This window comes from Periophthalmus magnuspinnatus, chromosome 21, assembly GCF_009829125.3.
Source record: "Periophthalmus magnuspinnatus isolate fPerMag1 chromosome 21, fPerMag1.2.pri, whole genome shotgun sequence".
Classification (NCBI taxonomy): Eukaryota; Metazoa; Chordata; class Actinopteri; order Gobiiformes; family Gobiidae; genus Periophthalmus; species Periophthalmus magnuspinnatus.
The window spans coordinates 906,002-933,405 of NC_047146.1; the positions used below are offsets into that span (position 1 = coordinate 906,002).

A 27,404-nucleotide genomic window follows, 5' to 3' on the forward strand; every position below is an offset into this window, starting at 1 on the left:
TCATTTATGTTTGAGTAATCTAGAGATCTCTCCTGGGCTCTATTCAAACCCTCCTCAGTTAGCCGTAAGATCCTGTACGAGGCTCCGCCCACAAGCCGACATCACCCACGCTCCACACGACAATCCTCCATAAATATACAAAAACATGACACAAACTGTACACTACGACTTCACAAACCTGGTGTGATGTGCAGGAGTTTCATTAGTGCGATGCAGCTGATTGTGATAGTGCTCTGAAGGGGGAGGGGCTTAGCACAGAGAGCAAAGGGAGGAGAGACTCAGAGACAAAAACAAAAGTGAATATAGCATTTTTAAAATAATAAAATGAAACGTGGAGATGTAAATATGTTACGTGTTACAGTTAATACCCCGCAGAAGTAAATACCTCCTCTTTAATACCCCGCAGAAGTAAATACCTCCTCTTTAATACCCCGCAGAAGTAAATACCTCCTCTTTAATACCCCACAGAGGTAAATCCTCCTCTTTATACAAAGTAAACACACGTTCATGATTCATCTACTGCGTTTATTATAAAACATTTGTTCTTTATATTTGTGAGTTCTACAGAAACGTGTGATTCTCAAATCGACAAATAAAAACGAGAGAAAACGGTAAAAAAAAAAAAAAAAAAGAGGAATGTTCCGCTACAGTTAATACAAAAACTCCACGTCCACAGAAACAAGATTCCAAAATAAAACCAGCACGAGGACTTTTACTTTGAAAAACAGAGACGACTGTGGACAAAGTGTTTGATTTAAACAGTGAAAAAACTACGTCACATTTTGCAGTAACATTTATATATTTATACTTTATACTTCATATCTACAAAGGCTGAGGATTCAAACCAAAATGAAAGAACTTTGAGCTAAAAAAAAAAAAAAAAAGTACCATGTGTTTAAAGGAGACGCAAGGGGGACGCAAGTGTGAAGTGTCCTCCCTCTCACCAGGAGGTCGTGGGTTCGAGTCGGTCTACGCACGTGCGACAGCGGGATCAGGTAAAGGCGGAGCGTTCGGTGAAATACTCGACGCCGATCGGGGTTTCTGGAATGTAAAAATCACGTGTTGTGTGATTGTTAAAACGTACACGGCTCAACTGCTCCGAACACTTTTTAAATCCAGAGAAAAAGTGTTTTACTCAGAGCGAAACGCAGAAAACAAAAACAAACATCGCACAGAAATAATCTTTAAATGTCCCATAATCGAACCGTCTCTGATCTGAGCTAACGTTTCCTCGTCACACACAGACCTGGAGTTCTTCTGTCAGACTGAAAACACTCTGTTCCACCTTGTGATGTCATCATGTGGTGATACAGGAAGTGCTCCACTGTGTTTTTAAACTCCACACACCTTCATTTCTAGGATCATTTCAGTCCTGGAGTTGCCGATCTACTACTGAAGTAAAGGTAAAAGTAGAAGGAGTTAACATGAAAACTACCACTTGATGACATCACAAGGTGGAACAGAGCGTTTTGAGGTTTGTAGATGTGACAGACGAATAATAAAGTGTGACTCAAACATGTGAATGAAACAAAACACAACTCCAGGTCTGTTTTTGAGGAGGTTAGGACAGGACTTAAAGCTACAACAGTCCATTTAGTGTAAAACAGGAGCTTTAAAAGAAACTCGGCGGGAAGTTGTTGGATTGGAATGTTTCACGTCCTAATGCGTCTCGTCACATAAACTTAAGACTCTGGTCAGAGACGACGACAAAACCAACGACAAAACACATCCTCAAATGTGATTCAAATGTAAAATGTGCCCACGGAATAAACCAGATAAAAACTACATGAACTGTCCAGTGTCCAGGGTCCAGGGTCCAGGGTCCAGGGTCCAGTGTCCAGTGTCCAGTGTCCAGGGTCCAGTGTCCAGGGTCCAGGGTCCAGTGTCCAGGGTCCAGGGTCCAGTGTCCAGGGTCCAGGGTCCAGTGTCCAGTGAAAGACTCAAACATGTCCAGACGTCCACAGTAAAGATCCAGTGATGTGTTTTTTTTTCATGGCCGGTGCTGAGTCCAGTGAACTCGATGGGCTGATCATTTTGAGCTGATTTGGATCATTTTCCCCAAATCATAAATTTAAATTTACTCTAAACTCACAGCCCCTTTTGTTGTGCAGTGTCCCCTGCAGCAGGACGGACAGAAGACGGACAGAAGACGGACAGAAGACGGACAGAAGACGGACAGAACAAAACCCCCGTCTGTGCTGGAGGTTTAAGGGCCAGAGTCGATGATACAAAGAGGAAATGTGATGATCTCTAGTCCACAGACCCGGTCCAGACCCGGTCCAGACCCAGTCCAGTCCAGTGTCCAGTCTAGTGCCCAGACCCCTCAGAACACAGGTCAGAGGTCATAGTTCTTCCGATGAACAAAAATGAACTTTCAAAAACAGATTTCTGTAAAACACTGTCCAGGTTGAACCCAGACCCTGAAGGATGGGTCAAATGCAGAGGACACGTTTCTCACATCTCTCTTAATCATCTCTTCATCAAACGTGTGTCATGACATTTCTAAGGGGCCGATGGCACAGAATGGCAGCCACAGTCTGTCAGTTTGCCCCAGGGCAGCTGTGGCACAGACCTGGAGGATGGACGACAGTGGAATGTAAAATAACATCAGCGACTTTAACAGCATTAAAAAAAAACAAGATGAAAACAACTTGGAATGTTGTGTCCAGCTCAAACCGGCGCCAAACTTCAAATCTAATAAAAACATTAATCCTGTCGTACGTTTAAGGCTTAAATATAAAAACAAGGTTCAACTTTAATCTGAAACTCAAACTTGTTCCCGTTTTGATCTTTTGACTCCATCAGTGTAAAAATCTAAAACTCCTGCTGCTTAAAATTCTGTTTTTCATAAAAGTGACTCGTTAAAACTTTAAAAATAAGTTCATTCGGTTCAAAAGTCACAGATACATTAAGAGGAAGAGAAAGAGGGAGAGAGAAAGAGGAAGAGGGAGAGGAAGAGAGGGAGAGGGCGAGAGGAAGAGAGGGAGAGGGCGAGAGGAAGAGAGGGAGAGAGGGAGAGAGGGAGAGATGTTCCAGTCGACATGTTTTGGTCCAGATTTACCACAGAGGCAGGTTCTGTGGATCATAAACATAACATAATCACACATGCATCAGTCCCAGGACGTTCCCAGGACGTTCCCAGGACGTTCCCAGATCTGCTCACACACCACCTGTTTGTCTGTGTCTCTCACGCAGCAAAAAGCAGGAAGTGTTGGTATTTTCCTGGTTCGCACGTCAAACCTTCCCCGTTTATTCCTTGGAATTATGCTGGAAATGAGCCAGATGAAAACTGGACATCAGTCGTGGTTCACACATGACCCTGTTCTGGCCAAACGGGTCAAATGGAGGCCGGGCTGTGTGTGAATGGGGTTTTAGACTGGAGACATGGTCTGCAGGTGTGGGACATGTGGGACATGTCCAGAGGTCCATGTCCCTCTGGGGTGTGGCTGGATGTTGGACATGTTGGACATGTTCAGAGCTCTGTGGTCAGGAGGCCTCTGGGTCTGGAGACATCGTCTGTAGGAGGAGCCTGGACTGAACTGCAGAGAGAAAAGAGAGAGACAGGGAGAGAGAGAGAGAGAGATAGAGAGAGGGAGAGAGAGAGATATAGAGAGAGATATAGAGAGAGAGAGGGAGAGAGAGGGAGAGAGAGAGACACAGAGAGATACAGAGAGAGAGAGGGAGAGGAGAGAGAGACACAGAGAGAGATACAGAGAGAGAGAGGGAGAGAGAGGGAGAGAGAGAGACACAGAGAGATACAGAGAGAGAGAGGGAGAGACAGACAAAGAAAGAGAGAGACAGAGAGAGAAAGAGAGACAGAGAGAGAGAGGGACAAAGAAAGAGAGACAGAGAGAGAGAGACAGAGAGGGACAAAGAAAGAGAGAGACAGAGAGAGAGACAGAGAGGGACAAAGAAAGAGAGAGACAGAGAGAGAGAGGGACAAAGAAAGAGAGAGAGAGAGAGACAGAGACACAGAGAGAGACAAAGAGAGTGTGTGGTCTGTCTGTGATTGGTCAAAACAGGCTCAAACAAAAACTAATATTAAAGCTGCACTATGTAACTTTCCCGGTGGGTCTACTGGGAGCTGAAAGGTCAAATGTATCTGTATTTGACCCATTATGTATTTAAGTTTATATTTGAGTGAAATTATGTTCAAAAACACAATAAACTATGAAAATTAACACCTGATTCAGATTATTACAACTGTGTCATTAAAGTCTGTTTAACCTGAGGTGTGTTCTTCTCTCTGTTTAACCTGAGGTGTGTTCTTCTCTCTGTTTAACCTGAGGTGTGTTCTTCTCTCTGTTTAACCTGAGGTGTGTTCTTCTCTCTGTTTAACCTGAGGTGTGTTCTTCTCTCTGTTTAACCTGAGGTGTGTTCTTCTCTCGTTCTTCTCTCTGTTTAACCTGAGGTGTGTTCTTCTCTCTGTTTAACCTGAGGTGTGTTCTTCTCTCGTTCTTCTCTCTGTTTAACCTGAGGTGTGTTCTTCTCTCTGTTTAACCTGAGGTGTGTTCTTCTCTCTGTTTAACCTGAGGTGTGTTCTTCTCTCTGTTTAACCTGAGGTGTGTTCTTCTCTCGTTCTTCTCTCTGTTTAACCTGAGGTGTGTTCTTCTCTCGTTCTTCTCTCTGTTTAACCTAAGGTGTGTTCTTCTCTCTGTTTAACCTGAGGTGTGTTCTTCTCTCGTTCTTCTCTCTGTTTAACCTAAGGTGTGTTCTTCTCTGTTTAACCTGAGGTGTGTTCTTCTCTGTGGTCATGTGACGTTACCTGTTGTTGTTGTTGTTGTTGGAGCGAGCGACAGGGGGCGCCACCTCCACACTCACAGACGAGCTCTTACACTCTGGGTCCAGGACGCCGTTACTGAAGATGCCTGGAGGCTGAGGAGGAGAGAGGAGGAGAGAGGAGGAGGAGGAGAGGAGAGGGGAAGAAGAGGGAGGAAGGGACAGAGGAAGAGAGGGAGAAGAAAAGAGCAGAGGAGGAGAGAGGTGAGAGAGAGCATGAGAGTGAGAAGAGAGAAGAGGGAGAGGGGGAAGGGCAGAGAGGAAAGAGGAGAGGGAGAGAGACAGAGCAAATAGAGGATGAGAGGAGGAGAATGAGACAAAAGATGGAGAAGGAGAGGGAGGGAGAGACAGGGGAAGAGAGAGTAGAGGAGGAGAGAGAGAAGAGGGAGAAAGAGACAGAGGACAGGAGGGGGAAGGGGAGAGAGGAAAGAGAGGGAGAGAGAGAAGAGGGACAGGAAAAGGGACAGAGGAGGAGAGAGAAGATGGAGAGAGGGACAGAAGATGGAGAGAGAAGATGGAGAGAGGGACAGAAGATGGAGAGAGAAGATGGAGAGAGGGACAGAGGAGGAGAGAGAAGACAAACCTTTACAAAAATCTGAAAATGTGATGAGCTAAAACAGAAACAAAGAACTCACTGCACTGGAGGGAACGATCCACCGCGGAGTGATGGAAGGTTTGGACTGGACCGGAGGGAGCTGCAAAAGAACAGGTGTGTCAGATGCCCTCCCTGTGTGTCAGATGCCCTCCCTGTGTGTCAGATGCCCTCCCTGTGTGTGTCAGATGCCCTCCCCGTGTGTCAGATGCCCTCCCCGTGTGTCAGATGCCCTCCCTGTGTGTGTCAGATGCCCTCCCTGTGTGTCAGATGCCCTCCCTGTGTGTCAGATGCCCTCCCTGTGTGTCAGATGCCCTCCCCGTGTGTCAGGTGGATTCTTAGATTAGTTTAAAGTTCTGCTCTCACCACTGGAGCGACGTCGCTGAAGTCGATGAGGTTTTCAGACAGAGGAGCGCTCACACTTAGCTCCGCCTCCTCTGGACTCACCTGCAGCACACACAGGTGACACACACACAGGTGACACACACACAGGTGACACACACACGATAATAAGAAAACACACTTTATTTAGACGATACACTGTGATTTAAAGCATTAAATATTGGTCCTTTGTGTTCTGTTACATGTGTGTTATGTGTGTTACATGTATATATGTGTGTTACATGTGTGTTACGTGTGTTACATGTGTGTAATCCTCAGGTTCACTCTGGTCCATGGTGTAAACTCGTTTGTCTTGTACAGAAACAGTATACAAACATCAGTATAAAGAGATTCAGAAAAAAGTCATTTCTGTCCTGTCAATGGGACTTTTTTGGTATCAATATCTGTTTAAACAACTATCTAGTTTTGATACTAGTTTTAGTATCGATTAGATATTGATTTTTTTATACTTTTGACAACCCTAGCCCTGATGTGAGCTCCTTTAGTGCCCACTTCAGCTCAGAGAACCACAGCTGTCGTCAAAGACAGACTCTCTTCTATTTTTAAACATTTTTAAGCTCCTAAAAGTTAGCTTTGTGAGAGTGAGCCTCGCTGTAGCTCCCATCACTATAATGAAAATAAATGTGTGAAAGAGTCTGGGCCCTTGAAACTGCTGTGACACAGAGCGCTGCAGTGACACAACTTTACCTGAGGGGGCAGTGTTTCAGGGGGAAGCTCCAGGGTTACACAGGAGAGTGAGAGATCCTCGCTCAGAAGCTCCACGCTGCAGCAGAAGAAGAACAGGGTTAAAGACGCCATGCTCCAGACTGAGGGGTTAAAGGGGAGGCATTTCCCTCTGTGGGGCATTAAAGGGGAGGCATTTCCCTCTGTGGGGCATTAAAGGGGAGGCATTTCCCTCTGTGGGGCATTCATCCAAAAACACATTCATATGTTCTATAAGTTTCACTTTTGTTTCTGACGCTCTGAGTCTCTCCTCTCTTTGCTCTCTGTGCTAAGCCCCTCCCCCTTCAGAGCACTATCACAATCAGCTGCATCGCACTAATGAAACTACTGCACATCACACCAGGTTTGTGAAGTCGTAGTGTGCAGTTTTGTGTCATGTTTTTGTATATTTATGGAGGATTGTCGTGTGGAGCGTGGGTGATGTCGGCTTGTGGGCGGAGCCTCGTACAGGATCTTACACCAAACTGGAGGATTTGAATAGGGCCTAGGAGAGATCTCTAGATTACTCAAACATGCATTTATGACACCTACAACCTTCAGACATGTTTTTGATGAGTTGGGGGAAAGATAAAGTTGATTTTGCAGAATACTGCCTCTTTAAAGAGGATCAGGGCTGAGAAATGCACTGGATTAGACCCAAGAGGACCTTTAGTGACAGTGTTTGAACACAGAGGAGGGGGCGGGAGTAACAGGACTGGTAGTAGTGGTAGTAACAGTAGTACTTAAAAGTACCTGACAGCTGCAGGCGGAGTCTTGAGTAGATCCTGGACGTCTGCTCTCACAGACAGAGAGCTGTTACTGCCCAGACGCCCGCTCTGAACCTTCAGCCTGAAACACAAGTACACACAAGTACACGCACGGGTACACACAAGTACACGCACAGGTACACACAAGTACACGCACAGGTACACACAAGTACACACACAGGTACACACAAGTACACACACAAACATGTAATCATAAATGAATTGAACATATATGAGATTAAATGTATGCACAATATACACACAAATACATTTGTGTGTACTCTTGTGCGTATATTTGGTGTGTCTGTTGTGCGTATATTTGGTGTGTATGTTGTGTGTACATCCGTGTATATCGGCACACACTGAGTACCTGGCCGTGGGGTCCTGCAGGTTGCAGTTCTTGTCTGACACAATGAGCTCCTCCGGAGAAACCTGAGACACAAGGACCTGAGGTCAAAGTACTGCACAAAGTACAGTAGTGGTAGTACGTCTGTACTGCTGTTACTGCAATAACTTACAGGCTGCAACCTTGGCCTGGGGGTTCAGGATGTTGTAGTAGTAATAGTAGCAGTAGCAGCAGTATTGGAAGTTGTAGTAACAGTAGTAGTTATAGTTGTAGCAGTAGTAGCAGTTCTAGCCGTAGTTATAGTAGTAGTACCTTGCAGGCTGCGGCCTCGGCCTGGGCTTTCAAGATGTTGCTCTTGAGGATGTCGGGGGTCCTCAGGGGGGCGGGGAGAGGGGCGGAGCCAGAGCTGGAGAGGACCGCCTTCTCTGTGAGCTTCACCAGCTCCTGAGGAACAACACAACGAATTAATTCATTACAACCCAAACACACCCGGGACGTGACCCACACACACCCGGGACGTGACCCAAACACACCCGGGACGTGACCCAAACACCTGAGACTCATCTGTTATTAATGTTCATATCTTGATTTACAGACAAAATGACAAATAAAATAAAAACCCCAGGACCATGTAGAGCGGGTTACTGCAAACATTTTAAGACAAAGATTACGAGATTGACAGCAGTTGATGGAGCAGGAAGTGCGCCCATGATCACTTCCTGTTTGGAACGCGGCGGCTAACGGGTTAGCGATGTGCATTTATACAAACAGACTGATGGCAACACTACTTTGTCATCTTTTCCGTCTCTGTGCAGCACTTTGGAAACAGTTCTGTTTGTAAAATGTAAACGATGCTAAATGCTATGCTAAACGATGCTAAATGGTGCTAAATGCTATAAACAAATGGAGAGGCCTTTTTGACAGACGTCACTCTCGGGGGAGGTACCTGGTTGTTCATGGCCACGTTGACGTTGACATTTTTGGGCGTCAGTGGAACAGCGGCGCTCTCCAACTCCAGCTGTTTCAGACGAGCTGCCGCCTCTGGAAAACACATGGGAGTAAAGTCAGATGCCCTCCCACATTTTGTACATCTGTGGATTTTGTTTTCTCACCGGTCAGACTGAGGCGGTCGTCCACGCACACAGCGACAGCCCCCTCCTCTGCAGAGTCTGGGGGAGGGGCTATGGAGGAGAGGGGAGGGGCTATGGGGCAGAGAGGAGGGGCAGATGGAGCGCAGGTGGGAGGAGAGGGGAGGGCGCGGAGGACGTCATCGATACAGGTCTCCATCAGGTCAGGAACCGCCGACAAACTGGAGAAGAGAGGAGAGAAGGAGGTGAGAGGGAGTAAGGAGAACGGCAAGAACGAAAGATAGAAGAGGATGGGGAGAGGGACAGGAGGAGGAGCAAAGACGAGGAGAAGAAACAGGGAGGTGGGTGTCAGGGAGTGAGTAAGAAAGAGAGGAAAATTCAGGGAGACAGAAAGAGGGAGAGAGGGGAAGATAAGATAAAAGAGGAGGAGAAAGAGGAAGGGGGAGTAAAGGAGGGAGAGCACAGTAAAATAAATATTTGAGTACGCAAAGACAGACCCTGAGGACATACTTACTGAGGTCAGACTCACAGCACTGGATCAGCACAAGCAGCGTAGACCAATCCAACAACTACAGCCCCAAACTACAACTACAGCCCCAAACAGCAACAACAGCCCCAAACTACAACAACAGCCCCAAACTACAACAACAGCCCCAAACTAAACTACAACAACAGCCCCAAACTACAACAACAGCCCCAAACTACAACAACAGCCCCAAACTACAACAACAGCCCCAAACTACAACAACAGCCCCAAACTACAACAACAGCCCCAAACTAAACTACAACAACAGCCCCAAACTAAACTACAACAACAGCCCCAAACTAAACTACAACAACAGCCCCAAACTACAACAACAGCCCCAAACTAAACTACAACAACAGCCCCAAACTACGACAACAGCCCCAAACTACGACAACAGCCCCAAACTAAGACAACAGCCCCAAACTAAGACAACAGCCCCAAACTAAGACAACAGCCCCAAACTACAACAGCCCCAAACTAAACTACAACAACAGCCCCAAACTAAACTACAACAACAGCCCCAAACTACAACAACAGCCCCAAACTACAACAACAGCCCCAAACTACAACAACAGCCCCAAACAAAGACAACAGCCCCAAACAAAGACAACAGCCTCAAACAAAGACAATATTGTCTAAAGAGTGTTTTTATTCTCATTGTGGTATTAGGATCATATCGAGTCTATTCTTTTGTGTCGAGATCAAGTTTGTCCTTTTAATGTCGTGGCAACACTATTTCAGGATAGAGTTCTTTCTGTATTCTGGCACAGTCGTCTTTTTTAGTCCTTGTCCTGTTGAATACAATAAAACTGCTGTGTAACATTCCCAGACTATAATCCTGTTGTGTTTTTTGTTCATAACTTCATAACCCCCCAGAGTCCGGGACACTTCACACACGGCGCTGTCTGAGAGGTGCTTTGCCTCGGGACACAAAGGCAGAGTTCATAACAGAGAAACACCTGGACCAAAACCTTTCATAAACACACAGAGACGCACGGGCAGCTTCAGTCTTTATTTGGACGTGAGACCGTCCTTCAAACAGACGTCATGATAAAACTTCAGGTGTTTGGCTTTAACTTTAAACAAATAAATACATAAAACGACATAAAGGACGACGATATGAGCTCAGAGTTCAGACTTTTTATGTATCTTTCTCCCATGTTCTAATGCCGTTTCTCATCAAAAACACGTCTGAAGAGGTTGTAGACGTCATCATGCATGTTTGAGTAATCTAGAGATCTCTCCTGGGAGGTTAAACGGGGGCAGATCGACAAAAATGGCGTCTTGAAAATAGTCGATTAAAGATTAAACTCAAACATGAATCAGTCCAAATAAAACTTCAGAGGCTCAACGAGAAGAAACGACTAGAACGTGGTTTAATAAGTCAATTTAGCAGAATAATTCTCCTTTAAGACGACGTTAAATGTGGAATGACATAAAATTATTAAAATAGTGCTCTGTGTTCTGATTGGTTAAGTGTGCTTACATTAATGACAATAAATACGACTTCAAAATCAAATCATATATAATTTTCCTCCAATATCTCCACATCTGAGCCAGGACCCTGGTCAGGACTGGACACAGACACAGGGAGAACATGCAAACTCCACACAGGAAAACTCCAAAATGGTCCGTGAGATGAAATTCCCAAACCACTTTTCCTGGACCATGTGACTTGAGTCGTTTGATTTGGCGTCGGGTTAGTGCTGATTCCTTCACTGTGGGGACTGAAAAGGTTCACGTTTAAATGACGTCCTCAGACTCGTGACAAACTCCGGCAGACGAGTCCAACGGCGCAGTCCTCAGAGTGAGCCGGAGGGGGCGCTGCAGGCACACGGCCACATCTCAGCCTTTTACGCAAATCTGTCTTTGGACGAATCAACGGACGTGATCGGGTTAAATGGGGAAAAAAGCTGCAGATGTGGTAATGAAAAGCATTTATTGGTGGAGAGACGGTAAATTTGCCCAAGCCATGCGACGTCCTGCGGAAACCATAGACTGTACAGAGAAAATGGACATAGCTAACCTGCTAGCCACCGCGTTACGAACAGGAAGTGATCAGACGGCTCCAATTCACTTTATATGTACAAACCCTCTGTACCTGCTGCTGTCAGACTCGTTTTGGTCTTAAATGTTCGCACACACACAAATTAGACGGCTTCTTTCCCAGAGCTCGCTTCCATTAGCGTTAGCAACAGGTTTGATTGACAGAGCTGCTAAACCAGAGGTGCAGGCGCCAAGTAGCGTTACCTTCAACAGCCTCGCTCCGGACTGGCTCTTCCAAATACGGTCCTCGACGCAGATTAGTGGCTATAACTGCTGTAGCCTCGACGAGCTTCATTTGGAGCTGACGTCACGGTCGCTCTGTCCACTTCGTTATACAGTCTATGGTTCAAACCCACCACCACAGCACCACAGCAGCACAACCCCGAGAGCAGCGCCTCCGATCGGGTACAGCTCTGCACCGTCAGCCCCGAAATCAACCACAAGAGCAGCTACGAGCGCCCCAGAGCCTACAACCACAGAGCACGGACCCCAGAGAACCTCGAGAACACGCCCCCTGAGGATCACAGAGCTCTGATTGGACGCGGTTAGTCTGGACCCCGCCCCCAGCAGAATCACAGAGCTCTGATTGGACACAGTTAGTCTGGAGCCCGCCCCCAGCAGAATCACAGAGCTCTGATTGGACACAGTTAGTCTGGACCCCGCCCCCAGCAGAATCACAGTGCTCTGATTGGACGCGGTTAGTCTGGACCCCGCCCCCAGCAGAATCACAGAGCTCTGATTGGACACAGTTAGTCTGGAGCCCGCCCCCAGCAGAATCACAGAGCTCTGATTGGACACAGTTAGTCTGGACCCCGCCCCCAGCAGAATCACAGTGCTCTGATTGGACGCGGTTAGTCTGGACCCCGCCCCCAGCAGAATCACAGAGCTCTGATTGGACACAGCCTGTTAGGTCTGGACCTACCTCAGAGCAGGAGACGTCAGTACATCACAATACTGGAACACACATTTGGACAAATGAATAAACGTTTGAGCTGAGCCAGGTCTGGTATAAAAGAGGAGCACGGCTCACCTGGACAGACAGGTGTGGGCCTGGGGGAGATCAGACCCAGGGGCAGTTTCATGTGCCCTGACCCTCTGTGTGTGTGTGTGTGTGTGTGTGTGTGTGTCTTGTATTATTTATGTTGTGTCATAGTTTAGTACTGTCTCACAATTTCATCATTTCACATCATTTAAACTAAGGGTCAGTAAATATTAAAGGTACAGGACTTAGAGTGAAGTGTGTTTTTCTTTAGAGCAGTGCTTCTCAATTATTTTCTATCATGCCCCCCCTATAAAGAAGAAAAAAATTTCGCGCCCCCCCCAATCAAATGACTAAATTAAATAAATATCAAAATAATACATTAAAATTAAATAAATATCAAATTAAAACAAGTAATTTAGCAGTTTGGTTCACTCCTTACATGATGCTCAGAGCTGCTGGTTTAAGTCACATTCACAAAGTGGATGATTGTTGTTAATATTTGACACGTTTACACTGAAAAAACTCCAGCGTCTCATCAGACTGAGGTGTAATGAGGTGGGGTCTTAACTTATTTGTCTTCATACTGTCCACTGCAAACACTTTCAGACACGGCAGACACCGGTCTGTCCTCGTGTCCCACCGGAGTCACGGTGAAGCCCAGTGCTCCATACTCTTCATCAGACTCCTCCTCGTCTTACTGTTCGTGTGACTTTACCTCCTTCTATCTCCGCCTTTCTTTTCATCCCTGTTAAAATGTTTTCCATAGTGTCTCTTTAGCAAAAGTGTTTCTTGTTCACTGCCCCGTGTCACGATCTGTTCACTCTCTGCTGCTCTTTGCTGCGCGCTGCGTAAAGTACTACAGTACTACAGTACAGTACAGTACTACAGTGTCATACGCAGAGTCATATGCTCCCCCCACGGCATCTCATCGCACCCCCCCAGGGGGGCGTGCCCCACTATTTGAGAACCACTGCTTTAGAGTGAAGTGTATTTTTCTTCAGAGTGAAGTGTGTTTTTCTTTAGAGTGAAGTGTGTTTTTCTTTAGAGTGAAGTGTGTTTTTCACAAACGCCTCTGCAGTATCTGGACGTCTGGTTTCTTTTCACCTTGTTACATCATCACAGAGTTCAGGTGAAATCTACACGATCCGTCCTCTTTAAACTCACACCTGCAGGTCTGTTTAATCTGTGTCATGTGATTTAAAGACAAAAAAAAACAACAAAACTGGGCCATTCATTACCCATAATTCACCACTGCCAATACAGCGTCCCTGCCCAGTGTAGGAGATCCATAGTTGAATATATACAGATTTTAATAACACATACCCTCTCTTGTCCGTCCCGGGGCTGTGGGGCAGAGGCTGGATCTCAACCGGGCCACAGGGGGGCGCTGCAGGGACCACAGGAGCAGACCAGGCCCCCCTCACTGCTGACACCTGCAGGACACAGAGAGAACACACAGGGGTTATACAGGGTAAAGAGGGACGTGCTCGATCATCAGTGTATTATTTATTTTATTTTTGTTTAAGTTAATGTCGATTGTTCTTACCCGGTCTTTGCTCGAGCTCACCCCGTTCCCTGAAGACAGCACTCTGAGAAAAAACAAACACGGTGAAACATGGACTTCAGTGTCATTTTCCAACATCAAAACTACATTTAACCTCCTGAGACCTCAAACACATTTTGGGTTGTTTAGGCCACAGTGCAATTTTTTTATAAGAAGAACAGCAACAAGAACATGTTAAATTTTGATTATTTTTAAGAGTTTAGAATATTTATTTTTATTTTAATGTATTTTTATTTTATTTATTTTTTTATTATTATTTTTTTAATTTAATTTTTATTTTTAATTTAATTTAATTTAATTTTTATTTTTTATTTAAAGGCATATGTCTGCACCTGTCAATAGCACTTCAAATGAGACACATTGTTTCTCATTTCGTTTTTTTACACTCAGAATAAATGTGTGTGTTCAGGCGCTTAATAGTTTTTGCAAATAAAGTCTTGCGAGCGCTCGGGTCTCAGGAGGTTAAAAGGCTCTTTACATGATTGTTCCGTGTGTTTGAGTCAGGCGTGTCCTGCCTCAGTACAGACGTGTCAAGTCCTCTGTGCGCTGTCTGCATCTGTAAAGCCTTTTATCGTCCGAGAATCAGGAAGAGCGCTTTAGCATCCTAGTTGTTGTTCGCTTTAATATCGCACCAAAACCCTGCTCTGTTTTTAAGACGGTAAAACTCAGGTACAGCCTTTAAAACCCCGTGTAGTCTGCAGAACAGACCCGCCGTGGGAATCAAACCTGGAACCTTCTCACTGTGAGGCAGGAGTACTAACCACTCTGCCACTGTCATATAAAACAGAAGTATTCAAAACATCCACCTCTGTGTCATAACTTCACAGAAGAGCCCAAATTCATGCACAAATACACGTTTATAAGGAATGTCACTCAAAAGTACTTACTCCTGTGGAGTGAAAGGACCTGGAAGAAACATAAAAAGATAAAGTTTAGATTAAATACAGTGATATCGTATCGTCAAACGTCTCACGATAATATCACGCACCATCACATATTTAATCATGAGCTCCTTTTGTTGTTTAACTACTGCTGCGCCAAAATGAAAACTTTAAACAGAGTGAACTACATAGACCATGATCCTTTGCTTCAGTCCAGAATATGTGAAGAAATAATTTAATAAAGGTCCTGTCTCACACAAAATGACTTCTGCATCTTTAATCCATGTCCTAATGTTTCCTCCTCACAAACAGACCTGGAGTTGTGTTTTGTTTCATTCACATGTTTGAGTCACTTTATTATTAGTCTGTCACATCTACAAAGCTCAAAACGCTCTGTTCCACCTTGTGATGTCATCAAGTGGTAGTTTAAGTTAACTCCTCCCACTTTTACCTTTAGTTCAGTCGAGATAAGAGACAACTCCAGGACTGAAATGATCCAAATGATTCTATAAATGAAGGTGTGTGGAGTTTAAAAACACAGTGGAGCACTTCCTGTATCAGCACATGATGACATCACAAGGTGGAACAGTGTTTTCAGTTTGAGAGAAGAACAAAACACAACTCCAGGTCTGTGTGTGACGAGGAAACATGAGAATTTAAAAGTAGTAGTAGTAGTAGCAGTAGTAGCAGTAGTAGTAGTAGTAGTAGTAGCAGTACTAGCAGTAGTAGTAGTAGTAGCAGTAGCAGTAGTAGTAGCAGTAGCAGTAGTAGTAGCAGTAGTAGTAGTAGTAGCAGCAGTAGTAGCAGTAGCAGTAGCAGTAGTAGCAGCAGTAGTAGTAGCAGTAGTAGCAGTAGCAGTAGTAGTAGTAGTAGCAGTAGTAGTAGTAGTAGTAGTAGTAGTAGTACCTCTGTTGTGCAGAGTTCTTCTGGAGTAGCGGCGACTCGGGCGTCTCTCAAATGAAGTGGATCTTCGGGCTTTGTTTGCCTTTGTCGTCTGGTACTCGGTTTTCCCACTGACACCAGAAAGACAAGAGCTGATGATGTGCACCCTGTGTCAGATGCCCTCCCCGTGTGTCAGATGCCCTCCCCGTGTGTCAGATGCCCTCCCCCTGTGTCAGATGCCCTCCCCCTGTGTCAGATGCCCTCCCCCCGTGTCAGATGCCCTCCCCCTGTGTCAGATGCCCTCCCCCTGTGTCAGATGCCCTCCCCCTGTGTCAGATGCCCTCCCCCTGTGTCAGATGCCCTCCCCGCGTGTCAGATGCCCTCCCCGCGTGTGTCAGATGCCCTCCCCCTGTGTGTGTCAGATGCCCTCCCTGTGTGTCAGATGATTTAAAGTTCAGTCTTATCTCAGATGTAAATCCTGCACTGGTTTTGGGCCCCTCCCCCCTGTGACCCCCTGTGACCCCCTGTGTCCCCCGTGTCCCCCTGTGTCCCCCGTGTCCCCCTGTGTCCCCCGTGTACCCGTACCTGTATCTGAACCTTGACCCCATGCGGATGAAGCTGGAGCGTGTGGCGTTCTTCTGGACTGGACCTCTGAGTCTGAAGAAGGCGTGATGTTCCACCGCACACTTCCACAGGTGTTTACACGCCTTAGGGTGGTCCATACGGAACACAAACGTGTGCTCCTGCTCCTTACCCTGAGAGGAGGAGGAGGAGGAGGAGAGATGGGGTTAGGAGTGATAAAGGAGAGGACACTCTACAACTGCACGACCTGATTCTCAAACTGCTCTTTCAGTCGTCCTCGTTATTTTCATTTTACATCGAGACTGAAGCTTTTTAAACTCAGTGACCGGAGCGGGACACGTGTCTACGTTTCATGATGTCACATTATTAAACATCTGAACCTCTTTGGACCAAGTCCAGTCCTCTGGCTCTGAGGTCAGAGGTCAGTGGAGTGTGTGGTCTTTACTGAAGCACTGTTCAGAACCAGGTATTTCAGAAATGTGCTCTCAAACACAGAGTAACCCAGAGTAACCCAGCTCCAAACCCAGCAGCAGCAGACCCGGTTTAGTCCCCAGTCGAGTCCCCACCTGGTCATCGTCCTCCACCACCACCAGAGTGAGTTTGCTCTTCTTAAAGTCCAAACGTGTGATCTTGGGCCTGAAAAGAAAAACGCCATAATTAATGTGATCTTGGTTTTGGATCTGGTTTAGAGGAGATGGTTTATCTATGGAGGAGAGGAGATGGTTTGTCTGCGTTGGAGATGGTTTGTCTGCGTTGGAGATGGTTTGTGTTGGAGATGTGACATTTACCAGAAGAACAGTCCGATCTTGGTCTGTCCCTCAAACACCAGCACTCCGGTCGGGGTTAGGCCCAGGCTGTACTCGTTTCCGTCTCGTGCCTGAAACGAAAAATCCAGAGTTTCGGCCCCTGCTGCTCCAAACACAGATGATGTAATAGACTTTAATTTATGTGAGGCTTTTCTACAGAAAACAGACAGTTATCATGTAGAAGATTGGACCAAACAAAATTAAACAGTTTCATTTTGGTGACGTTTGTGATTTGACTTCCTGGTTGGACACGTGCAGCAGAGGAAACTCCATCACTGTTACGTCTAAAACTGAACAGTAATTATGATTAGACCAACACAAATAAATAAAACCTTTATTTATTTATTTAAATCAGACGTGTTTTTCACACAGATGTTTCTCCTGTTTGTCGTTTCTTCTCCTTGAGCCTCTGAAGTCGAGTTTGAGTTTAATCTTTAATCCACTATTTAAGACTCACGAAGACGACAGCGTGTCCACTCCGTCTCACCTTGACCACGTGCGTGTCCACTCTGTCCCTCACCTTGACCACGTGCGTGTCCACTCTGTCCCTTCATCTTGACCATGTGCGTGTCCACTCTGTCCCTCACCTTGACCACGTGCGTGTCCACTCCGTCTCACCTTGACCACGTGCGTGTCCACTCTGTCCCTTCATCTTGACCATGTGCGTGTCCACTCTGTCCCTCACCTTGACCACGTGCGTGTCCACTCCGTCTCACCTTGACCACGTGCGTGTCCACTCCGTCTCACCTTGACCACGTGCGTGTCCACTCCGTCCCTCACCTTGACCATGTGCGTGTCCACTCCGTCTCACCTTGACCATGTGCGTGTCCACTCTGTCCCTCACCTTGACCATGTGCATGTCCACTCCGTACATCTCCAGCCACTTGGCCTTGTTCAGGTAGTTGATCTCGGCCTGAGCTGGAGTCTGACCTCTGCAACGACAAACACTTTATCAAACTGACCGCTGCAGTACGTGCGCCGGACTGTGTGTGGCGCTGTAAACAGATACTCAAGAAGACCACACTGTACACCTGTGTGCTCCTCCTCTGTACACCTGTATGCTCCTCCTCCTCCCCTGTACACCTGTGTGCTCCTCCTCCTCCCCTGTACACCTGTATGCTCCTCCTCCTCCCCTGTACACCTGTATGCTCCTCCTCCTCTGCTCCTCCTCCTCCTCCTCCTCCTCTACCTGCAGTTCTTCCAGGCGTTGTAAATGGCCTGCTCCAGATCTTCGGTCTGTTCTGGGATGAACCTGAACTCTGAGACCAGGTCCAGGGGGTGCTCCAGGGGGTCGCAGTCGCCCAACTCAGCTGAGGACACGGAAGAGGACAGGGACGAGGACAGGGACGAGGACAGGGACGAGGACAGGGACGAGGACACGGAAGAGGACACGGAAGAGGACATTAACAACTAAATTAAAATAAAATAAAACATCAAACAGAATAAACAGTTTGTCCCAGTCCCCCCGGTCCCGTCCCCCCGGTCCCGTCCCCCCGGTCCCGTCCCCCGGGTCCCGTCCCCCGGTCCCGTCCCCCCGGTCCCGTCCCGTGTTAGTTCTTACCCTGTAGTGAAAAGGCGGCCAGTTCCACGGCTGTTTCAAAGGGACACTCCAGTCTGAAAACATGAGGAAACATTCACAGTTTACTCAAATGAAAATGTTTGGAGACATTTGAGAGTAAAAGACCACGTACTTTCCAGAGAGGACGTCCTGCTTCAACTGCAGCACAAACAAATACCTGCGAGGACACAGCAGAAAGGACGTTTAAGGACCCAACGCCTCTGTACCTGATTTTCACCGTTTTTAAAACATGAAAAACAGAAGTAGTTCATTTTAAAGCGTTTGCCGTCGTCCAAAGTTCCTCTTCACTGACCTTATGCATCCAGAGCGTCCTAATGACTCACCACGATGAGTTTAGAAGCATTTTTCACAACTGTCAGAGACCAGAGCGGAGTTTTACCGTCACAGTAAAGCTAACAACAACTAGCATGCTAACACAAACCTGAAAGAAAAATGGGTGCAGCCCCGTTTGACTCTGACTAAAGGGGCTGGACTTTTTTCATGTCATAGAGTTAAATTGTTATATTGTAGAAGCAGCTCTTAGGGTCAAAATGAGTGCTCGGTACACAGTTAGCATGCTAGTTTTTGTCTCAGAGTTGTGAAAAGTGCTTATAAACTCATCTTGGTGAATAGTTAGAACGCTCTGAGTGCATCAGTTCAGTGAGGAATAACTGGACCACAGAGAATTAAAGGAGAAAAACAGAACCAGCTCATTTTAAAAAGACAAAAATGTGGCACTAAAAAGGAGGAAAAGAAAAAGAAAAAGAAAAAGACTGAGTTTGGTTCAAAGTTTAATGAGACAGTTTAAAAACACAAGTCTGTGCCAAATGTACAGGACAGATCTGGGGCGTGTGAGTTTGTGTGAGTGTGTGTTTTTGTGCATGTTTTTGTGTTCTTGTGTGTGTTGGGGTGTTCTTGTGCGTGTTCTTGTTCTTGTGTGTGTTCTTGTGTGTTTTGTGTGTGTTTGTGTTGTGTGTGTGTTTGTGTGTTGTTGTGTGTGTTCTGTGTGTGTTTGTGTGTTGTTGTGTACCTGGTGAGCTCCTCGTGCAGGTTGTTTGGTTCAGACGAGTAGAACTTGACCCTCATGTGGAGACAGTACGGAGGCCCGACTGGACAAACACGTCACATGTCACATCACACGTCTCACGTCACACGTCTCACGTCACACGTCTCACGTCACACTTCACGTCTCATGTCACACGTCTCATGTCACACGTCTCATGTCACACGTCTCATGTCACACGTCACTATTTTCACACCCACAGGAAGAACAAACTGAACCTCACTCACTTTTGACCTGTTTCTTTATACTTTTAGTGACGTCGAGCCAGTGCTGAAACAGAAACATGTGATCAGCTTCAGAAACCAGGACTAAACCAGGTCTAAACCAGGTCTAAACCAGGTCTAAACCAGGTCTAAACCCGGACTAAAGCGGGTCTAAAGCAGGTCTAAACCCGCACTAAAGCAGGACTAAACCAGGTCTAAACCAGGTCTAAACCAGGACTAAACCGGGACTAAACCAGGTCTAAACCAGGTCTAAACCAGCACTAAAGCAGGACTAAACCAGGACTAAACCAGGACTAAAGCAGGTCTAAAGCAGGTCTAAAGCAGGTCTAAACCCGGACTAAAACAGGACTAAACCAGGTCTAAAGCAGGTCTAAACCAGGTCTAAAGCAGGTCTAAAGCAGGTCTAAACCAGGTCTAAACCAGGTCTAGACCAGGTCTGAGGCAGTGCTCCCTCTTGTTGGACTCAGTTCTGTTGTTGTGCCTTTGGGCCAGACGTCCTTCTGTTTTTGAGCGTCTCCCACACATTCCTCTGTCTCCTCCCCCTCTCCTCCGTTATCTTATCTAGAGCTTTAAAAGGAGCAATATGGGACTTTTCAGGTGGAATGTTCCACAGTACAGCATTAAACATGTCCATCTCCGAGGAGGCAAGTTACAGGTCAGATCTGTGGAGGGGCGAGTCAGTGCACAGGAAGAACGCAGGTTTTACCAGGTTTTTGAGGAGTAATAAAACAGGATTCATGCAAGTTTAATGCCATATGGTGGAACATTCCAGGTAAAGCCATAAAATCTCCACGGAGACAGGCAGGTGGGGAACCAGAGAAGTGACATAGTGCATCTTTAAGTCAAACAGAACATGTACAACCAGTGTATTGGAATTTGTGTTAAAAGTCATGATCCTTAGTCCTGGTTCAGATCTGGCCCCCGCGTCCCCGGCCCCCGCGTCCCCGGCCCCCGCGTCCCCTGCGTCCCATGTCCTCGGGTCTCACCGGGACCTGAGCGGCGTCCATGAACCTCAGTCCAAAATAATCTTTCTCCACGATGTCCAGATGATACATGATCTGCTCAAACAGCTCCTCCCCCCGAGCCTTTTTCTGAAACACACACAGAATATGAGACAGGAAGGGCATCTGACACACGGGGAGGGCATCTGACACACGGGGAGGGCATCTGACACACGGGGAGGGCATCTGACACACGGGGAGGGCATCTGACACACGGGGAGGGCATCTGACACACGGGGAGGGCATCTGACACACGGGGGGGAGGGCATCTGACACACAGAGGGGGAGGGCATCTGACACACGGGGATACAGGAGGACGGGAGGGCATCAGGGTTAGATTACAGGAGTGATAGTGAACGCTCTGGAGGAGGAGAGTGCAGACGGAAGAATGTTTGGAATGTGCTTTTTCACTCAGAAAACAACTCTGTAAATGAAAGAGAAAGAGAAGAGGGAGAAAGAGGGAGAGGAGAGAGGGGACAGGAGAGAGGGAGGGGAGAGGGGAGAGAGGGAGGGGAGAGAGGGAGGGGAGGGGGAGGAGAGAGGGGAGAGGGAGGAGAGGGAGAGGAGAGAGAGAGAGGGGAGAGAGGGAGGGGAGGGGAGGGGAGAGGAGAGAGGGAGGAGAGGGAGAGGAGAGAGAGAGAGAGAGGGGAGAGAGGGAGGGGAGAGGAGAGGGGAGAGAGGGAGGAGAGGGGAGAGAGGGAGGAGAGGGAGAGGAGAGGAGAGAGAGAGGGGAGAGAGGGAGGGGAGAGGAGAGAGAGGAGAGAGAGGGGAGAGAGGGGAGAGAGGGGAGAGGAGAGGAGAGAGAGGGAGGGGAGAGGATAGAGGAGAGAGGGGAGAGAGGGAGAGGAGAGAGGATAGAGGAGAGAGGGGAGAGAGGGAGGAGAGAGGGGGGGAGAGGATAGAGGAGAGAGAGAGAGAGAGGGAGGGGAGAGGAGAGAGAGAGAGAGAGGGGAGAGGAGAGAGAGGGGAGAGGAGAGAGAGAGAGAGGGGAGAGGAGAGAGAGAGAGAGAGAGAGAGAGAGAGAGAGAGAGAGAGAGAGAGAGAGAGAGAGAGAGAGAGAGAGAGAGAGAGAGAGAGAGGGGAGAGGAGAGAGAGAGAGAGAGGGGAGAGAGGGAGGGGAGAGGAGAGAGAGGGAGGGGAGAGGATGGAGGGAGGAGAGAAAGGGGGAGGAGGGGAAAGGGAGAGGAGAAGAAGAAGTGAGAGGGAGAGAATAGATGTGAAGAGAGGAGAGAGGAAATGGAGGGGAGAGGAGAGAGAGAGAGAGTAGAGGGGGAGGAGAGAGGGAGAGGAGAGAAAGAGGAGGGGTGGGCCTGAGAGTGAGAAGAGAGAGAGAGAGAGACGGCAGGAGAGAGGGACATGTACAAACAGAGAGAGGACAATCGTCTCTTTGTCTCTGGAGCCGCTCATTGTTTCTACTGGACACATTTATGAGTCAGATTTACACAGAACGACAAAAGAGCACAAGGAAGGGCATCTGACACACACGGGGAGGGCATCTGACACACACAGGGAGGGCATCTGACACAAGGGGAGGTTCCTCTTTCCTCGAGGTCGCTCCGTTAGCAGCAGGTTTGATTGACAGCGTTGCTAAGCTCCACAGACACAGGGAGAACATGCACAGACACAGGGAGAACATGCACAGACACAGGGAGAACATGCACAGACACAGGGAGAACATGCACAGACACAGGCTCTTTGAGTTTGAGCTCGTCTCAAACTCGACACATTAATCTCACGTCTTTAAGTCTCTGGGCTGAAAAATGGATCCACTTTAAAAATCAGGTGACTTTTGTTTATTTAAAGTGACAGAAGACGCTGAACTTTGAGTCAGTTTCTGTTTGATGTGGAACGAACCAGGAACTCCACAGATATGACCCATAACCCAGGTCAAAGGTCAACACTCCTGCTCCTGACAGGTAAAGCTCCTGTATCACACAGACTGACTCTTGGAGCTTTAATCCATGTTCTAATGTTTCCTCCTCACAAACAGACCTGGAGTCGTGTTTTGTTTCATTCACATGTTTTAGTGACACTTTATTATTATCTGTTCCACCTTGTGATGTCATCAAGTGGTAGTTTAAAGTAACTCCTCCTCCTTTTACCTTTAGTTCAGTCGAGATAAGTGACAACTCCAGGACTGAAATGATCCAGATGATTCTAGTGAAGGTGGAGTTTAAAAACACAGAGCAGCACTTCCTGTATCACCACATGATGACATCACAAGGTGGAACAGAGCGTTTTCAGTTTGGTGTAAAGCCAACTAGAAGCACTACTCTGTCTAAAGATGCTACTCAAGTTAGACTTTAATGAGTTTTATTTTAACACAATCTGACCATAAAGAACTGACTTAGCTGAACTACATTTGTGCTGATGAACAAGTCCCTCAAATAACATCACAGTCACAGGCTAGCATTAGCATTAGCATTAGCATTAGCATTAGCCAACAGTTTTTCAGTCAGACTCGTAAACAGAACCATGAGCTCGGACTGAATCACCGACTCCTGAAAACACGCTCTTTAAATCACTTTTGGATTTTGTTTTTAGACTATTCTAAAGTGTCACCATGGTAACCGCTGAACATTCCACCACAGACATACATGCAGAACGCCCCCTACACGTATGCACAGGGGTTCCACAGTGTTCCAGTCCCTCACCGGCAGATCCACGCTGACGTCGCTCCCGTCCAACAGCGACACTCGACAGGTGATGACAGATTTGGCGTCGCCGGCCGCCGGGATGTGCGTGTTCGCTCTCTGGGCCTCGCGCAGACGAGTCCTCTCTGCATGTTTACGCACAGAGCGCCGCCCTAGAGTCCTCCGCAGGAAGCTCAGCATGGTGTCCGCGTCAACCACACCTGTACAGAGAGAGCCAATCAGAGACAAGAACCACACATGTACAGAGAGAGAGCCAATCAGAGACAAGAACCACACCTGTACAGAGAGAGAGCCAATCAGAGACAAGAACCACACCTGTACAGAGAGAGAGCCAATCAGAGACAAGAACCACACCTGTACAGAGAGAGAGCCAATCAGAGACAAGAACCACACCTGTACAGAGAGAGCCAATCAGAGACAAGAGCCACACCTGTACAGAGAGAGAGCCAATCAGAGACAAGAACCACACCTGTACAGAGAGAGAGCCAATCAGAGACAAGAGCCACACCTGTACAGAGAGAGAGCCAATCAGAGACAAGAACCACACCTGTACAGAGAGAGCCAATCAGAGACAAGAACCACACCTGTACAGAGAGAGAGCCAATCAGAGACAAGAGCCACACCTGTACAGAGAGAGAGCCAATCAGAGACAAGAGCCACACCTGTACAGAGAGAGAGCCAATCAGAGACAAGAGCCACACCTGTACAGAGAGAGAGCCAATCAGAGACAAGAGCCACACCTGTACAGAGAGAGAGAGAGCCAATCAGAGACAAGAACCACACCTGTACAGAGAGAGCCAATCAGAGACAAGAACCACACATGTACAGAGAGAGAGCCAATCAGAGACAAGAACCACACCTGTACAGAGAGAGAGCCAATCAGAGACAAGAACCACACCTGTACAGAGAGAGAGCCAATCAGAGACAAGAACCACACCTGTACAGAGAGAGCCAATCAGAGACAAGAGCCACACCTGTACAGAGAGAGAGCCAATCAGAGACAAGAACCACACCTGTACAGAGAGAGAGCCAATCAGAGACAAGAACCACACCTGTACAGAGAGAGAGCCAATCAGAGACAAGAACCACACCTGTACAGAGAGAGCCAATCAGAGACAAGAGCCACACCTGTACAGAGAGAGAGCCAATCAGAGACAAGAACCACACCTGTACAGAGAGAGAGCCAATCAGAGACAAGAGCCACACCTGTACAGAGAGAGAGCCAATCAGAGACAAGAGCCACACCTGTACAGAGAGAGAGCCAATCAGAGACAAGAGCCACACCTGTACAGAGAGAGAGCCAATCAGAGACAAGAGCCACACCTGTACAGAGAGAGAGAGAGCCAATCAGAGACAAGAACCACACCTGTACAGAGAGAGCCAATCAGAGACAAGAACCACACCTGTACAGAGAGAGAGAGCCAATCAGAGACAAGAACCACACCTGTACAGAGAGAGAGCCAATCAGAGACAAGAACCACACCTGTACAGAGAGAGAGCCAATCAGAGACAAGAACCACACCTGTACAGAGAGAGAGAGAGCCAATCAGAGACAAGAACCACACCTGTACAGAGAAAGAGCCAATCAGAGACAAGAACCACACCTGTACAGAGAGAGAGCCAATCAGAGACAAGAGCCACACCTGTACAGAGAGAGAGCCAATCAGAGACAAGAGCCACACCTGTACAGAGAGAGAGCCAATCAGAGACAAGAGCCACACCTGTACAGAGAGAGAGCCAATCAGAGACAAGAACCACACCTGTACAGAGAGAGAGCCAATCAGAGACAAGAGCCACACATGTACAGAGAGAGAGCCAATCAGAGACAAGAGCCACACCTGTACAGAGAGAGAGCCAATCAGAGACAAGAACCACACCTGTACAGAGAGAGAGCCAATCAGAGACAAGAACAAATGCACTGCAGGTTCTAGAAGATTTTCAATATTAATTTAGCAAATATTATTTAATGTTTAAATGCACTGACTCTGCTCTGTGTGTGTGATATATGTGTGTGTGTGTTATATGTGTGTGTGTTATACATGTGTGTGTGTGTGTACAGCTCCACACACACATGAGACAGTACACACATACGACCTGTTAAATCCAACCACAGGTACAAGTTTATTTGTGTAAAAACAGGAGGTGTTGTTCTTTGCAGGACGTTGTTTTTATCTAAATATTTGCAGCGTTTGTGATTTGACACTTCACATTTTGACTCGAGACACAACTCAGTGTGAACACAACAACCGGCTCACAACCGGCTCAGTGTGAACACAACAACCGGCTCAGTGTGAACACAACAACCGGCTCAGTGTGAACACAACAACCGGCTCAGTGTGAACACAACAACCGGCTCAGCGTGAACACAACAACCGGCTCAGTGTGAACACAACAACCGGCTCAGGACCTGCTCCCGACCTCTGACGTGAACCACAGTCTGTTTATATAAATGGACATATCTAACCTGCCGCCGCCGCCCAAACAGGAAGTGATCACGGTGCACTTCCTGTTGGGGCGGCGGCGGGTTAGACATGTGCGTTTACATAAACAGACTGTGGTCATGGGCTCGTGTTTGATTTACTCACCTCCTGAGACTCAACCACAGAAACACAGAGGACACTGATCCTAGAGCGGTCTGGGGTTTAAGAGCTTCTGATTTCAACACCTGCGTCGCCATGGAGATGATATGGCGTTGCCCGGAATGTTCCACAGTATGGCATTTCACTAGAGTTTAGAATTTATTTAATTTGGTATTTCCCCAAAATATCTCCTCATATATTCATTTGAACTTGAGCTGCACTACGTCCCACGTTTCGTCCCAGGTTTAGTCCAGGTTTAGTCCAGGTTTAGTCCCAGGTTTAGTCGAAAAACATGCACGTTTGTGAGGAGTACAGGAGCATTCACGTGCATAAACATCACACCTGTAAAGTTTAAGTTGGATCCATTTCTGGCTCAAATCTCAGTGTTTACGTGAGACTAAACGCACAAACGTCTCCATAAAGTTCACCAGAAACACCTCAAAGCTCCAGGAACATGACTTTTTCATTTTAAAAACATTTAGCGACAAAGTTAACCGAGTTCAAGTCGATTTGGTCTGAAGGAATGTTCAAGAATGTGGGCAGAGGGTTTTAATTAAGTGTTACATAAGAGAAGCTGCAAATGCCCCTCAATGTGTGACTTTAAAACGTGAATAATGATAAAAACAGACAGATTTATAAATGTGAAGTTTATGCACGTGCTCTTTACTCCTGTCCGTTACATCCATGTTGTTTATTCTAAGGACACTTGACAAACGCTGAGATTTACGCTTTAAACCTTAAACATTCAAACTTAACCGCGTCATTTTACTTTTTAACAGTTTTTTAGAAGCAAAACGATGACAAAACAATCGAATAAAAGAGAAGTTCGGTCGTTTTTTCCCTGTTGTTAGGCCTTCGGTAACGATGGAAGCAAAAGCAACAAGTGTCCGCTCGGTTTGTGTTAGCCGCGTTAGCCGTTAGCATAAAGTGCACGTTAAAACGCTGTGCCCGCCCGTCTGAGCTCACCCCGCGCGGCAAAACAAACGCCCCGCAGCCCTAAACCGTTGCCCAGCCCATTACACTTGCTCCGAGCGCCTGTGGATTCGGGTTTTAGCGCAGAAAAAGCGGGTTAAAACTCACGAAAAGGGGCCGAGGTGGTGCTAGAGCCGGGCGGCGGGCATGGCAGTCCTCTCCCCGGGCTGTGAGCGCTGGTTTCGGGGCCGTTTGGGGCCGCAGACCGGAGCGGGACGGTGCGTTTGTGCCGCAGGTCCCGGAGAAAAGTCCAAGGGAAGAACACAGGCTCCGGAAGTGACGTCAGCGCAAATCCACCAAGACTCAACAAAGAGACAACAAAAAAAAAGACACACTCCGGGGCTTTAAAGGCACGCACTGCGCTTGTTTTATGAGCCGCGCCAGTGTTTCCTCGTCACACACAGACCT

General features: G+C 47.2%; 1 protein-coding gene across 1 annotated transcript; it reads right to left on the minus strand.

The window, feature by feature from the left end:
- Positions 1–509: 509 nt before the first annotated feature.
- epb41l5 (erythrocyte membrane protein band 4.1 like 5) lies at positions 510–27,260 on the minus strand. The gene is made up of 26 exons (XM_033986620.2): positions 27,105–27,260; positions 23,446–23,645; positions 20,777–20,881; positions 19,794–19,836; positions 19,534–19,612; positions 18,637–18,681; positions 18,507–18,559; positions 18,135–18,255; positions 17,790–17,877; positions 16,928–17,016; positions 16,706–16,775; positions 16,143–16,312; positions 15,582–15,688; positions 14,682–14,700; positions 13,777–13,819; positions 13,554–13,663; positions 8,701–8,897; positions 8,535–8,629; positions 7,901–8,032; positions 7,613–7,674; positions 7,229–7,324; positions 6,461–6,536; positions 5,738–5,818; positions 5,415–5,474; positions 4,766–4,875; positions 510–3,539 (listed from the first exon to the last, which is right to left on the minus strand). Exons 2-26 carry the CDS (start codon positions 23,623–23,625, stop codon positions 3,473–3,475), a joined length of 2,298 nt encoding a protein of 765 aa, XP_033842511.1. The 5' UTR covers positions 23,626–23,645; positions 27,105–27,260; the 3' UTR covers positions 510–3,472.
- Between the last annotated feature and the right edge of the window lie 144 nt (positions 27,261–27,404).